The sequence below is a fragment of the Anser cygnoides genome, chromosome 24, assembly GCF_040182565.1.
Source record: "Anser cygnoides isolate HZ-2024a breed goose chromosome 24, Taihu_goose_T2T_genome, whole genome shotgun sequence".
NCBI classification, from domain to species: Eukaryota; Metazoa; Chordata; class Aves; order Anseriformes; family Anatidae; genus Anser; species Anser cygnoides.
Window position 1 is genome coordinate 4,381,786 of NC_089896.1, and position 14,274 is coordinate 4,396,059.

The following is a 14,274-nucleotide window of genomic DNA, read 5'->3' on the forward strand; positions in this document are numbered from 1 at the left end:
CTCCCCGAGGGCTGAGCGCAGGCGGCTTCGGGGCCAGGAGGGCAGGAACGGCCCCTGCCGAACAAGAAAGGGGAGCTCGGGACCTGCCCTGCCCTGGCAAACCAGGAGAAGCCCATTTGGCTACTGGAGAAGGACCGGGCATGGGTGAGGGCGACCTGGGCAATTGCTCCGGGCACGGGGTTTGCAGCACTTTAGGAGCTGGCTGACAAGCTGGGAGCTTTGGGAGGAGGGCAGTTTTTTGCAGATAAAACCCCATCACCGGCATGCTGGTGTTCACTGCAGGTAAATCCCAATATTTCCGTGAGTTTTATTTGTATTATAAATGCTAATGGCAGAGTTGGAAACAAAAGGCACGCACACATGGTTAACGTGCTGGCAGCGCTCGCATCTCTCTGAAGCTGGAAATGAATTCTGCTCTGTGTTTTCCCCTTCTTAGCCCGACTGAACCCAGTCTGTACTTCAGCAGCCACCAGGACTGTGACGTTCCCGTTTCACCAAACAAGAGCCCCCATGGCATTTCGCTCCTAAACAACAGACGGCTGCTCATCAGACTAAAATTAAAGAAGGTAACAAATCAATAGCCCAAACCCGCGCTCCTTTTGGACAATCAGCATTTCAGGGCCGGCTTGTTTTCCACAGTGAGGCACGGCTCTTCTTTATTCGAACCCTCCAGCGGCATTAACATGCTCGGTGCGGATCTCTGCCCTGTCATACTTCTTATCTCAAGGACAGCACCTCCGACAGCAAAATGCCCCATCCATCACGTGGGAATATTAGCAAGCGTCCGGTCCTCTCGAGGATGAATAAAACCCGGGGCCCGCTGGCTCCGCGCCAAGCCGACCGCTTCCGAAAGCTGCCGTGGCCCTCCCAGGCCATTCATGCAGCCGAGCTGTTTCTTTAGGGCAGCAGGCACACGTGATTAAGCGAGGGAATATTTTTTTGGGAAAATAAAGAAGCTCAGGAAGCCGAAAGGGACTCGCTGTGTGTGCCCCAAATCAGGCCGAGCCCCCCGCAGAGCCGTGCGTGCGCTCCCGGGTGTGTGCACGGGGCCAGGACGTCGTCCCGGTGCCCCGCTGGGCGCGGGGATCTCGGTGCTCGTGTGGCTGTGTGCATGCGTGCGTTTTCTTTCCCTTTGTTTTGGTTGGTGCTTCTAATCCCCCGGGGCATATCTCTGAGCTGAGGAACTTTAGAGCTGATACAGCTTTTTAAAGTGGGGATTATGTAAATGCATATTACGGGGCTTTCATAAATAGGGATTATTTGTCGAATACATTTGAGTGCTTCCTTTGGAGCCATTAAGGTCTGTTGTGTAAATAGGAATTTAGTGACTGCTTAATCTAAGTTTCATTGATTCAATAAAAGATCACAACAGCATCTTTTGCATTCATCTTGGCCCTGTGAGAACAATTCTTTATGGACAATTTTCAGATGGTTACAGGACCATATACACTTCATGCTAACCGTGGTGAGCATGCCTTGCACGTCTGCATCAACCATTCTCCACGAGTCACTGTTTCCCTTCCTCACTAGTTTTGTAATTAAAATCACTGTTGTCTCAGCCACTAACTTCTAAGTTATCACTTACTAAATTATCACTCACTTACTGGCCCTGCACCACCAAGCCTCGCAGATCCCGTTGGCACCGCACGGGAGCTGAACCTAAACAGGGAGGAGAGCAGAGGGGGAACCAGCACCTCCTGCACAAAACCCATGGGGAGAATTCCTCCGGCTCCCTGGGGACAGGCTCCCAGCAGTGTCCTGGTGCGACACGGGCCCCCATCACGGAGCATTCTCGAGCAGCAGCGAGCCTGAGCATCCCCATCACCTGGATCCAGATGGGGATGGGGTGCTGCCACCAGCACCCCCAGCACCGCTTCCCCGCGCGCCCAGCTCGCCCCGATTCGTCCTCCCCCGGCGCAGCTCCAGCTGCATTAGGTAGGCGCCTTCTGATGCTGTCACAGTCACACAGAGAATGAATAATATCGAACATCGCCCATGGGGTTGTTTATTCCTTGAACAGGGAAGGGACTGCATGCCAATATTCCTGGTAAGGCATAATGAAGGAGCTGCCTTTTGCTAGAAAACTTGGACGCCCTCCTGCAGGGATTTGCTGGATGATACAGCTGTGGAAAAGCTCTGTAAAAAAATAATAAATGTAATAATGAAAAAGCACAGGCTCTTTCAACCTCCTGAAATACCGACGGAGCCTTTCAGACAGCGTTACCTCCGCAGCAGCGTGGGGACGGGGCCACACGGCACACCGAGAGGCACGTCCAGCCCTGGAAGTTGGCGTTTATGGGGCCACCTCTCACCCCCTCCCTTGCAGCTCGACTTAGGGTCACGTTTTCCCTGTGCCTTCACCTCCTTCCCGTTGTTTTACGAAAGAGAGACTTTGCCACCTGGCTCTCAGTTCTGGAGGTGGAGTTACAGAGGAAAGCGTTAAATGGGATTTTGTCATCCTCCTCTGTTCTTTGCTGTTTCCAGCCTCTACATTCAACTTCTATTTAGCAAAACAAGCCCAGAGCACAGTCTGTGCCCGACACCTTGGTTTGAAAAGATCGTTTGATCGGGCACAAACCACTATTACTGCCTGAATGGGCTGCGATGGGGACCCAAGTTATCACACGTTTTCTCCTCTGGTGAGTTCTGAAACACGTAAACAGGAGTTTGAAAGGAGATCCAGTCCTCAGCCGTTGGAAGTGATTAATTCCTACTAATGATTTACTGATTTACGCACAGCTTATTTTGCATAAAGTTAGAGCTGGGCACATTTATTCATTGTGATTCCCTTAAAAATGGATATAAATATCAAGAGCAATTGGCTACCAAAAATTTGAATATTGCAGCACTGCATCATGCAGAGCTGACATGAATATGAGTCTGGGTCAGAAAAAAATACACAGAAAATGCTTATCCAAGTATGATATTTTACAGCATGTCACTGAATCATCAGAAAGGGTTATATTCATTACAGACGTAGGCAGTGTTTGCAAAGGATTCCTTGGGAAAAAATGAAAAAGAAAAAAAAAAAGAGCATTATTTTCCTAGTGAAATGTGCTCTGTGATCTATGGAAGCCATCTGTCCTGCAAGGTCCTGCCTCTTCCCAGGGCTGTACACCTGAAAGGAGGTACTGGGGTCAGTGAAAGGAACCGATCGCACATCACAGCCAAAAAACGCCCACGTTCAAACCCAAACTTCTCCAATTTGGCAAGGATGGCGCGAAACGGAGCCTGCCAGGTCTGGCAGCCCTGGGGACCACCATGCCCAGGCATCCCCCCGGCAGGGAGCGGGGCGTCAGCACGTGGCCATTGACATGTGGCGCTCGTACTCGTATTGATCCGGAGGTTCGTTGTTCGCCCAAGCCCTTGGCAAAGGTCACTGTCTCTGCTCCCATGTTACAAATGGGAGCACGGAGGCGAAGAGATTAATTTTCAGAAGTGATTAATGTTCCCGGTGCCCATCCTGATTCACTTCAGGCCTCGAGCCCCAAACGAAGTCTGGAGCTGGGTTAATTAAGGTGTCCCTTGCCCCTCTCCCAGCACCGCCAGACACGGCCGTTGCTTGTTGTCCTTGTCTTTTCCCACAAACTCCTCCACCCTTTATCCCGTGCCAACCCGCAAACCGGCTCAGGGACTTGCCTCTGAGGCTGCTCCTTTCTCCTCCCTGAGCCCCACATTTCCCATGACGCCCAAACGGTCTCGGATCCTCTCCCCTTGGCCTTCGGTGCTTTATGGGATGGGGAAGGAGCTTCAGAAGGAGCCCCCACCTGCCCAGGGCCCGGGGGCTGCCCTCGGCACCGCGATCCAGGCGGCGTTAACCAGCAGGCAGCCGCGCTGGGGATGTTCTCCCAGCCGCAGACACCTGCCGGTGCTGGGCCAAACGGCACTTCGTGCACTGGGACAAGGGGGTTTCCTGACAGAGCGCAGTGACGTGCCTCCAGAACAAGGGGCTCTTCCCAGCTTGGGGGCTGGAAAAGGGGCTGGGGGGAGCGGGGGCACTGCAGGTGACAGACATGGATGTGAGCTGGGGCATCAGGCGGGCTCTGCCGCGTGCTGGGCTGGGCTGGGTCAGGCCATCGGTGCTGTGTGGCCCCATGCTGTACTGTACTGTGCCGTACAGCACCAGGCTGTGCGGTACTGTAACGTGCTGCACCAGTGCCGTACAGGCTGGTACCACACCAGGCCGTACCGTACAGCCCCACACAGTGCTGTGCTGCGCTCTACCATCCTGCACCGTGCCATGTTGTGCTCTGCTGAACTGTACTCTGCTGGACCATGCCATATGGTGCTATATTGCACCGTGCTGTGCTGCACCATGTGGTACCATACGGGACCGTCCCGCCCAGCACCGTGCAGTGCTGCGCTGCACCGTACCGTATCTCACCGTACTTTACCCCACCACGCCGTGCTGTCCTACAACGTGCTCTACCGCACCGTCCCGCCCCGCACCGCGTCGCGCCACGCCGCACCGCCCTGCCCCGTCCCGCAAAGCACCACACGTCCCGCACCACCCCGCCCCGTCCCGCACCATCCTGCCCAGCACCATCCCGTCCGGTACCGTCTCGTCTTATCCCATCCCGTCCCGTCCCGTCCCACCCCGCCCCGCACCGCCCCGCCCCGCCCTGCCCCTCCCCAGCCCCGCGCCCGTCGCCCCCCGCCGCCCCACGTGGCCGCGGGCCGCCCGGCATGAATGAACGCCCCTCCTCCAATCCCCGCCCTCCTCCCCGCCGCCCTCCCGCGGTCCAACCCCCCCCCCCCATCTCCCCGCAGGCCCCGCCCCCCAACCAATCCCACCCGCCGCCCCCCTCGCCCTCCCACCAATAGCAGCCGGGCCCGCGGGGGGCGCGCCCCCCTGCCGCCCCTCCGCCTATAGCCGGGCGGCGCGCGCCGGCGGCGGGCCAATGGGGCGCGGGGGGCGTGGCCGGCGCGCGGCGGCGCGGCGGCGCGGCGCGGGGCTCTAAAGCGGGGCGCGGGGCGGCGCGGCGCACACGGCCATGGCCGCCGCCGCCCAGTACCTGCCGCGCGGCGCCGCGCTGCTGCACCCCGACGGGGAGCGGCTGCCGCAGGCCGCCACGTACCGCGACGTGCAGAAGATGATGCACCACGACTACCTGCAGGGGCTGGCCCCCGCCGCGCTGCCGCACCACCAGTGGCTGCCCAGCGCCGGCACGGATTGGGGCAGCGGGGGCGGCGGAGGAGGAGGAGGAGGAGGAGGCGGAGGAGGCGGCGGGGGACCCCCCGGCGGGGCGCACCTGGCGGCGGCCGAGCACGGCAAGGGCGGCCCGGGGGGGCCCCGCGACGAGCTGCCCCCCCCTCCGCCGCCTCCGCCGGCCGCTTTCCACCACCGGCCGCACCTCGTGCACCAGGCGGCGGCGGGCGGCGCGGCGGGCGGCTGGGCGCAGGGCGGCGCGCACCACCTGCCGCCCATGTCGCCGCCGTCGGGGCAGCCGCTGCTGTACGCGCAGCCCTACGGGGGGCTCAACGGCATGCTGGGCCCGCCCGGCCCCGCGCTGCACCACGGGCTGCGGGACCCGCTGGGAGCCGAGGAGGCCGGGGGCCACGAGCTGGCGGCCTCGCCGCCGCCGCTGGGGCCGCCCGAGCCGTCGGACGAGGACGCGCCCAGCTCCGACGACCTGGAGCAGTTCGCCAAGCAGTTCAAGCAGCGGCGGATCAAGCTGGGCTTCACGCAGGCCGACGTGGGGCTGGCGCTGGGCACCCTGTACGGGAACGTCTTCTCGCAGACCACCATCTGCCGCTTCGAGGCGCTGCAGCTGAGCTTCAAGAACATGTGCAAGCTGAAGCCGCTGCTCAACAAGTGGCTGGAGGAGACGGACTCCAGCACGGGCAGCCCCACCAACCTGGACAAGATCGCGGCGCAGGGCAGGAAGCGCAAGAAGCGCACCTCCATCGAGGTGGGCGTCAAGGGCGCCCTGGAGAACCACTTCCTCAAGTGCCCCAAGCCCTCGGCGCACGAGATCACCTCCCTGGCGGACTCCCTGCAGCTGGAGAAGGAGGTGGTGCGGGTCTGGTTCTGCAACCGGCGGCAGAAGGAGAAGCGCATGACGCCGGCCGGGGGCCCGCACCCCCCGATGGAGGACGTTTACGCACAGGCGGACACCTCGCCGCTGCACCACGGGCTCCCCGCCGCCGTGCCCTGACTGCCCCGGCCCCGCCGCCGAGCCCCGACGGCGGCGGAGCGGGAGCGGCCGCCCCTATAATTTATTCCTCGGACTGGCCCGGCCCGGCCGCCCGCCCGCAGCGCTATTTATTGGGGCGCCGGCCGCAGCAGAAGTAGCCAAAGGTTTGCGATCTCTAATTTATTCCCTCCCCCGCGGGGCCGCCGGAGCCCCCGCTGCGGCCGCCGGGCTCGCCCCGAGGGCACCGCGCCGCGCTCCCGGCCCGTTTCTATTTATTTTCTAACCGTGCGCGGAGCTCTGCCCCTCCCGTTGGTAGGTTCGGTTCGTTCCCCCCACCCCACCCCACGCCCCCCTCCCTTCCCCCCTTTGGTTTCGGTTTTTTGTTTGTATCTTTATTGCAAAAACCACTGTAGACTGCGAGGGTGCGTTTCTATTTATGTTATAGTAAATATTTTATTACTTACATAAACCATTTACCCAGGAACCGGTCTCGTGTCGTCTTTGCGGGCTGCGGGGACGGGACCGGGCTCCCGACGTGACCCCCGAGGTGTCGCCGTTGTCCTGAGGCTGCCCCCGTTGTCCCCCCGCTCCCCGGGGGGCTCCGTCGGGGCGCTTGTGCGAGCGGCCGGCCGCGGCGCTGGGACGCGCGGCGCTGGGGGTGCGGAGCCTTTCGCTGCCCCGACCGCAACTTTTTGCCGTCCAGGAAGCGTGACTTCTCCCCGCCGCTCACCGAAATAACGAAATAACGCACCGCGGGGTAGCGAAGAAGACTCCCTCTCCTCACCCCAAGCGCGCTCCGGGGTTTTCCGATGCCACCGCTTTCCCCCCCCCTCCGTGGTTTCGTGCCCCGCTGGCTTGTGGTTACGCCAAGAGAGGCTGAAAATGTCGCTGCCGTGCTCTCTGTTTGTGGAAGGATCAGCTCGCAGCTCCCCTTAACCTCTTCTCTTGCAGCAGATGCCAAGAAAAGTCGCACGTGAGGATTGAGTTTGCCTTTGCGGGTCCTTTGATTCCGGCGGTGTTTTGTGTGTGTCGGGAGAACTTTTGAAACGTGCCTATGCAGAGCTCTTGCACTGGGGAAATACTTTGAAATCCGGTGGTAAAGCACCAAATGCTTTCTTTTTATTTAGCAGAGAACTTAACCTATGGTCTTGAACGTCTGGCACTTGCTCGTTTCCCTGCTCAACCCTCGGTACGAAGTACATGCTGTGAAAGAGCAGGCTGAAAAGGGATCTCCTAGTGATAACCCTGCGTATAAATTCAGATATATATATGTATTTTTTACATATCAAATGTAATTTACGCTTTAAAATCTCCACATGAAAATTCTTGTGTTTGCTACAGCTTGGTTTTGTTGCGTTCTGTGCCTTTGGGGTGTATCTGTGTGTAAATTTCCATAAGCAGCAACGCATTTGCAGTAGATCATGTTATGAATTATTGCGTTCTCAACATCTCTCACTGTAGGTATTCCGCATTTGGACCATTCAAAAATACCAAGTGTTGCTCGTTCAAAATTCTGGTAAACTGTTTTTGAGATTTTAAAATAAAGTCACTCTGAGCAGTTATTTCGTTAAACCCTGTTTGCTTGCAAGTACGGAAAGCAGTGGCTCACCTTGAACAAATCAGCTGGCCAGTGCTGCAGGTCAGCGCGTTAACAACTTTTCCTTGGCATGGGGAGCGTAGCCAGAAATCACACGTGAAGGATTCGATGGGCACTGCATGTTTTGTCAGGTTTGTTTCAGGCTTTGATTCCTTTTGATTCCTTTTCTTGCCAATGTGACTTTTTCCTATAAAAGCACAGAGTTGGGCTGTTAGAGTAAGTCCTGAATTCTAAAAGTTTTCCTGTATTTACTGAGCATTTTCTAATTTCTAAATTGCTGAGTGTATGCGGTAGCTTAGATTAAACACTGCTTAAAAAAAAAAAGTACAGGAGTGTGATGATAAATTCATGGAAACAAGGGTTTGAGCCGATGCGTCGAGAAAGTATTTAAATTTATTATCAACTCTGAAATCTTCCCTTAGCTGTTCTTTTGTGTGCTTCACACACAGCCCATTGTGCTCGATGTTTGGTAACGCTGCAACTCTGCAGCCTTTCCCTAAGAATCTCTGTGACAGCTGGGCTGTAAGGAAGAGCCACCAAACAAAAGGCTATATATTTGTTCTTTTTCAAGGAAACAAACTCTTGTTTGCGTTGAATGAGTAAGTGTACGGCTTTTCTAGGCTAGGAGTGATTTCAGTAGCCTCTCTCTGAACCAACCTGCCTGGCAAAGAGGATTCACGTTCATACTTGGGAGGGAAGGGTCAGTTTTCACATCGCGTTCCTGTAATGGATGAGATGCGCTGTGAGTGCCGGGGAGGACGAGCACCCTTGGGTTGTGCGCTTTGTCAGATTGGATAAGGCGCTGGCGGCCCCGCTGCGTTAGCTCTCTTGTGCTGTTGAGCAGCAAAAATAAAATACACTTTATACATCTGATTTGTGCAGCGCTGCGGTGCTCAGCTGCTCTGCGAATCAAACGCCCCAAAGGTTCGCCTCACTTAGGAGGACTTGTTAGTTTTCTTGGTCAAGGATTAAATAGCAATTACTGGAGGGAGAGTTGCTTTTTTTTTTATTTTTCTTGTTTGGTGTTTTTTTTTGCTTTTATTTTTTTTTCTCACTAAAGTGAAGGTGTGAGCTTTTACAGTTGGACCAGGAGCCAAGCGCATGAAGGTAGGACTGTGCTGTTGGTACACGAAGGAAAAACAGACATATAAAGAGCTGCTTAGCGAGGCACAAAAAAACTGAAGAATATTCCAAGTAGGACGTGCAGAATATTCCAAGTAGGACAAGGAAAGGACAGGGGAGCTCTGTGCATCCATGACCCAGGACCGGGAGTGCTGGGCGCTGCTGCCTGCAACCCCATGGGGAGCTCTCCACAGCCGCGGGGCTCTGCACGTGCATGGGGGCTCTGCTTCGGCCTCGCTTGCTCTGCACCAGGCTGAAGCCGTCCCTGCAGCGCGAGCGGCCGTGCCCCGAGCCCCCCTGCCCTGCCCCTGGACAGGAAGCAAGGGCTGGGGTCTGTTGAGGTGAGGCAGTAACCAAGGACCTGCTCTGCCCTAGGCTGGGTATGAGCAATTTTAGGAAATTGCATTTTTCTCTAAGGCAGGCAATATTCAGCAGACCGCTGTTTATTTTTTTATTATTTTTAAAAGGGGGAGTTAGCTGGTATATATAGAAGAAAGTTATATAAATATATATATATATAATATAAAATAATGAAGGTGCTTAGCTGCTGCTCGGCTTTCCTGTGTGCTTAGGAAAAGGTTGTGGCGTGCCAAAATCCACTTTGGTTCTAAGATTTGTTGTCTTAGACCGTTACCGCTGCCACTTGCAGGGTGTGCTTGTCCTGTAAGAACTGCGGGAGGGACTCAGCCCAGCACTTCGCCTTGCTAGGCACGGTCTCCTGTAATTATTGATGCCGTATTCATTTTATGCTTTCAGCAGAATCCGGTCTCCTCTGCTCACTGCAACCTGCTCAGAGCCTGATCGCAGCCGGCCGTGCAGACTGTCCCCGAGTAGCTAAAGCAGCAGCGGGAGCTCATCTCTTGGCGTGTAAATGTGGAGCATCGGCGCTAGCGCCCTGGAAGCTTGTTCCCACCTCGGCCCATCCCTGCCCGCTGGCTCTCCTGCAAGGAGGGATTTCAGCACCGCCTGCTCGAGCGTGTATTTTAATTCTGTGCTAACGCCACCGATGTTTGCATGCGCTTTTAATTCAGTGCTAATGCTGCCGCTGCTTGGTTGGAGCTGGATCAGCCCCGGGAAGGCTCAGTCGGCGCTGTTACTTCGCGGGTACTGGCAGAAAAAGGGGTTTGTGCCCGTGGGGGGTCTGCAGCTCCCTGCCTGCCTCCTGCTGCTCCTTGCAGCCGGGTGTCAGAGACGAGCCCGTCCCGGCTGACGAACCGGGGCTGATGCTGGGGGTTTGGGTGCAGGAGGGGAGCGCACCCAGGAGCTGATCGGCTCCAGGGAGGGCCCGGGGGGCTGTTGTAAGCCCCCAGTGTCAGCTACGTGCCCGCAGGGGACGGTGTCCGGGCTGGCTGATGCTCGTAGCGCTGCTCAGACCTGGCTGGGCAGAGCCACCTGGAAAGGGCAGCCCCAACGACCTGCAGGAGCAGGGCACGGGCTCTGCCCAGCACCACGGTGTGTCTGGGGAAGGCACGGGGCAGCAGCTCCCTAAGCCTTTCATTTGAACCCCGCAGCGCTGATGTGCGGGCGCCCGGCATCGCTCCCGCTTGTCGTTTGCTGCCGAGCGTAACTGTGCTCGCGGCTCTCACCTGGGCACAGAAATACAAATAAGGGCAGCCCCGCGTCAGCAGATGTTTGCCTTTGTGATTCATGGAAACTCGCCTGCGAAAAGTTCGCCCTCGTTTCAATTAGGACTAATGAGAGCTGGCTCCTCCGCGCAGCCTATCGCGCCGGGCACGGGGATTAGGAGGCTGCAGAGGCAGCATTAGGGCGCGCGGTGCTGCGCGCCACATCTAATGTGCACGTTAGATCAGGCCTCATGAATATTTCATGCTCCTTGATATCGCATTATTTTTGGGGTTGGTCAAAACGAATGTTAGCCACTGGAAGCGGCGCAGAGCAGGGATGTGTTAGCGCGCGGTGCCCTGGCTCCTGCACCTGAGAGCACCTGCTACAGAGGGGAGCGCCGTCCATGCCAAACTTTAAAGGTATTTTTATTAATGGTATTTTTTTTATTATTTTCCCTCTGTTTTGGAGCACCCTGCCCCACGAAGCTGTCCGTGTCCCACCTCCAGCACCCCACTGGGTTTCCTCGTGGGCACGCCGGGTCTTGCAGCCCCGCAGAGCCCGGCACACCCCGACCCCTCTGCCGGGTTATTGCTCTCCCAGGTCCTCTTGCTTTTTAATCCCTGCAGTGGTTGCAGGGACAGAAGGGACAGCAGGCAGCACACAAAAGCGCAGTATTTCTTCTGCAGTGCTTCCAGGCTGGCTTTTTTGTCACCGGGTTTAGGCAGGGCTGTGGGGAGCTGAAGCTCTGCAGCTCCCTGTCCTGGGGGCCGTATCCTGCACAGCTGGGTGCCTGGAAAGGGAACAGAATAGTGCCCACAAATCCTTGCAGAGGTCGCGAGCATGCACCAGAGCTGTCGGGCGCCCTGTGGAAGTGTCTGCCCCTTGCCAGGGGATCGCTGCAAGGTGTGAGGAAGGCAATGGGCAGTCTTTCATTTCTGTGTGTTAATCCTACGGCTTTTCAGTGCCTTGAGCTCGCTGTGTATTAGTGCCTCCTGCTCACCCTTCGTGCAGCTTTGAGATGGCGCTGGATTTAAATTTGCAGCCGGCCAAAACTCTAGGAAATAGAGAAGTTGAAATTCCCACATTTGCATCTTTTGCAGTCACTTGCAGGCTCGGTTTTAAAGAGTCAGGCCATTGCATCAGGTGTCTCTAATTACATATATACAGCGGAAAAGTTTTGTTCAGTCACTTTTAAAAGCCTGGAAACAAAAGTGATGGCTTTTCAAGTAGATTGAGAGCAGGACGGGCAGTGAGAGAGCTGCAGTCCCAAGGGCAGTGCTCGGACCTGCAGCAGCAGAGACTTCCCTCTAGGATGGGGGTATCGGAGCTCCCGGACTCTGCTCCCAGATCTCCTGTTGCTTTCCTCTTCTGTTTTCCTGATGTGGGCACAGACGATCATTTCTCTCCTGATCAGGTGCACCGACTCGTGCTGCAGAGCCTGGGGGGATCCGATGGGGTGCTGATGATCCCATGGGTGATGCTCAGGGCTCTGCGGTGCCTCAGCCCAGCTGCTGCCGGTCCCTGCAGCCACGGAGGAGAAAGAAGCTGGGTGCCTGGCAGGCAGCGTGACCCAGCCGACCACCACAGGCAAACCTTGTGTCTCGTGGTGCAGGCCACAAACCGTGCGGGGTTTTCTGTTGTGGGGTTTTTCCTTTGAGTGTTGTCACTTCAGAGAGCAGAGCCGGAGTCACCCGCGCCCTACTGCATGGAGGACACGTGCTGAGCCCACCAGTGCCCGCAGAGCAGCCTGCACATCGTCCTCCCTGTGGAGGATGCTCCTGCAGCCAAAAGAAGCCGTGGGCATCTGCAGCCCCGCGTCCCTCCTGCGCTGCACGGCCCAGAGGTGGGTGTGAGAGCCATGCTCTCATTCTTGGGCATGGAAACACGAAGGGGATTTGCTCCTGACAGAAGGATTCTGAGCTCTTTTTTTTTTTTCCTAAGATGACTATTTACTCTCAGCAGCAACACGCAATTTCATTTTCCAGTGAGAACGTGCAGCTCCTTGGAGCAGCTTAGCTCCTAGCGTGTTGAGTTGTGATGTGAACCTTGCCAGTTCCTAAAGGATCCCACCGCTGGCTCTCTCTCCCTCGATCTTTGTGCTGGTAGCACAGCACCCTGCCCTCTCCCAGGCCATGAAGAGCCGTGCAGGGCCGGCAGCAGCCTTGTCCCACCTGCCTGCATCTCCCTGTCCCTGCTGAAGGCACAGCCGGGGACATCTGCCACCCCCCCAGAAAATGGCCACAGTCACCAGAAAGACAAAACCAGAAATCGTCCCTGAATATTTGCCAGCCCGCGGGCTCCTCACCGTGGGTCACGTCTGGGTGCCACGTTTGGGGCGAGCGGGGGGTGCCGGGGCGCAGCGTGGGGCTGAGATTTGGGGCCACAGCTGGGTGCTGCAGGAACAAAAAGGTCGGAGCCGCTCTGCAGGTAAATGCCCCCATCCCCGTGCCCTCCACCACGCGGTGCACCCAGGAGGGGGGGGCTCACAGCCCCCAGCTGCTGCCGGGGATGGGCACAGGTCAGCAGCACCGAGGGGAGCGTGCGGGATCGATACCCGGAGCGTTTGATATTCTGCTTAGTGGAACACTTGTTATGTCTTTAATTACTATTTCTAAAAGCACCACGGGATGGAAAGCAAAAGCCAGAAATAAATAGCGAGGGGTGATCAATTGGGCATGAAACCCTTGTTATTGATCACCTTTAACCTCTGCTTAAACTAATGACAGAGCTACCATTTAACTGTCCCCAGGCACAAAGCACATCAATTGCACGAGTGCCACATAAATCACGGTGGGTTGCTGCGCTCTGGGGAGGGCGAGGGGCCCCTCCGGGCTGCGGGGCCCCGGCCGGTGCTGCTGCAGCACCTTCGCTCGGCTCCCCCAGGACACTGCTGCTCCCCGAGCAGTGCTCCCCAAAATGGGCTCCCGCTAGCCGAGCCCCAGCTCCCTGGATGGGGCTGCAGGCTCTGCGGGGTTTGCCCTGCCTGCCTCTTTCCTCAAAGGAAAAAATCGTTTTTTTTAGCTAAAAAAATGGTTTATGCTATTAGAGATCCCATTGATGCTGCTGCCCTCCGGTGCGCCAGGGCCAGGGATGGTTACGAAGCACGATGGGTTTGCAGGAGGAAGGACAGCCGGCACCCAGGTGAGACAAAGATCTGAGCAAGGTTTTGAAGCAGTCGAGGCCAAGTGGCATGGGCTGGATGCGCTGAGGATCGTCTGTGCCCATACACCTTAGGTTGCTTCTCCTGAATCACCAGCTGGGCTGGAATTGCCCTTTCCGTTTCGTATAGGGGGGAAGCAAAAAAAAAAAAAAACGTGCAATTGGCAGCGTAGTGAAGTCAGCACAGCCCTTCCAGCTAATAACAATAATATTCATTAACATTCAGTCTACAGATTATCCCTTGAAACCCCAGCCTGGAGACCTGCCAGTTTTCAGCACGGAGCGATGTTGCGGGGCCGTTTCCCCCACAGCAGCATTTCCACGGCTGTGCCCGACCCGCGGCACCGCGGGGCTGGGGCATCGCCGTAAGGGGCGGGCGGCTGCAGCCTGCCTTTGGGAGGAAATCTTTCCATTTCATTAAAAGAGGATGGCTGTTGCTCTGTAACTGCAGCTCCCCAAATTTGGCGAGCTTTCCTTGATGGTCCCCGTTTTTAGTCTTGGTGACAGCAGCAGGCTTTCTCTGCAGAAGGTAGGCAGCGTTCAGATGCCTTCCAAAAAGAATGTTTTTTCCCCAGAAACCACGTAGTGAGCACTCACTCACCTGGTGGGGAACAAGCTCAGAAATTTGGAAGAGTCTCACTAAGCCACGTGTCAGCGTGTGCATCCCTCTGTGAGCTCTTGGGGCTGTTCCTG

General features: G+C 56.8%; 2 protein-coding genes and 1 long non-coding RNA gene across 33 annotated transcripts in view; all 3 read left to right on the top strand.

Annotated features, from left to right (window-relative positions):
* LOC106037988 (uncharacterized) overlaps positions 1-2,840 on the top strand; it is a 129,658-nt gene extending 126,818 nt beyond the window's left edge. For 30 of the 31 annotated variants that reach the window (XR_010826451.1, XR_010826457.1, XR_010826453.1 and 27 more), the window contains one exon: positions 437-2,840. The gene's annotated coding sequence lies outside the window, so the exon portion shown is untranslated. The remainder of the gene's footprint in view (positions 1-436) is intronic. The other variant, XM_066982454.1, reaches the window with a different exon arrangement.
* Positions 2,841-4,961: 2,121 nt separating this feature from the next.
* POU3F1 (POU class 3 homeobox 1) lies at positions 4,962-7,699 on the top strand. Its single transcript, XM_048073062.2, has one exon. The coding sequence runs from the start codon at positions 4,995-4,997 to the stop codon at positions 6,156-6,158; it is 1,164 nt and encodes a 387-aa protein (XP_047929019.2). The 5' UTR covers positions 4,962-4,994; the 3' UTR covers positions 6,159-7,699.
* A 4,700-nt stretch (positions 7,700-12,399) lies between these two features.
* Positions 12,400-14,018, top strand: LOC136786897 (uncharacterized). The gene is made up of 2 exons (XR_010826475.1): positions 12,400-13,563; positions 13,808-14,018. It is a non-coding gene; the product is annotated as an uncharacterized lncRNA (long non-coding RNA).
* Positions 14,019-14,274: the final 256 nt, after the last annotated feature.

Bases quoted from the DNA above. Each gene is read 5' to 3' on its own strand.
- POU3F1 (XM_048073062.2), top strand. From the start codon at position 4,995: ATGGCCGCCGCCGCCCAGTACCTGCCGCGCGGCGCCGCGCTGCTGCAC.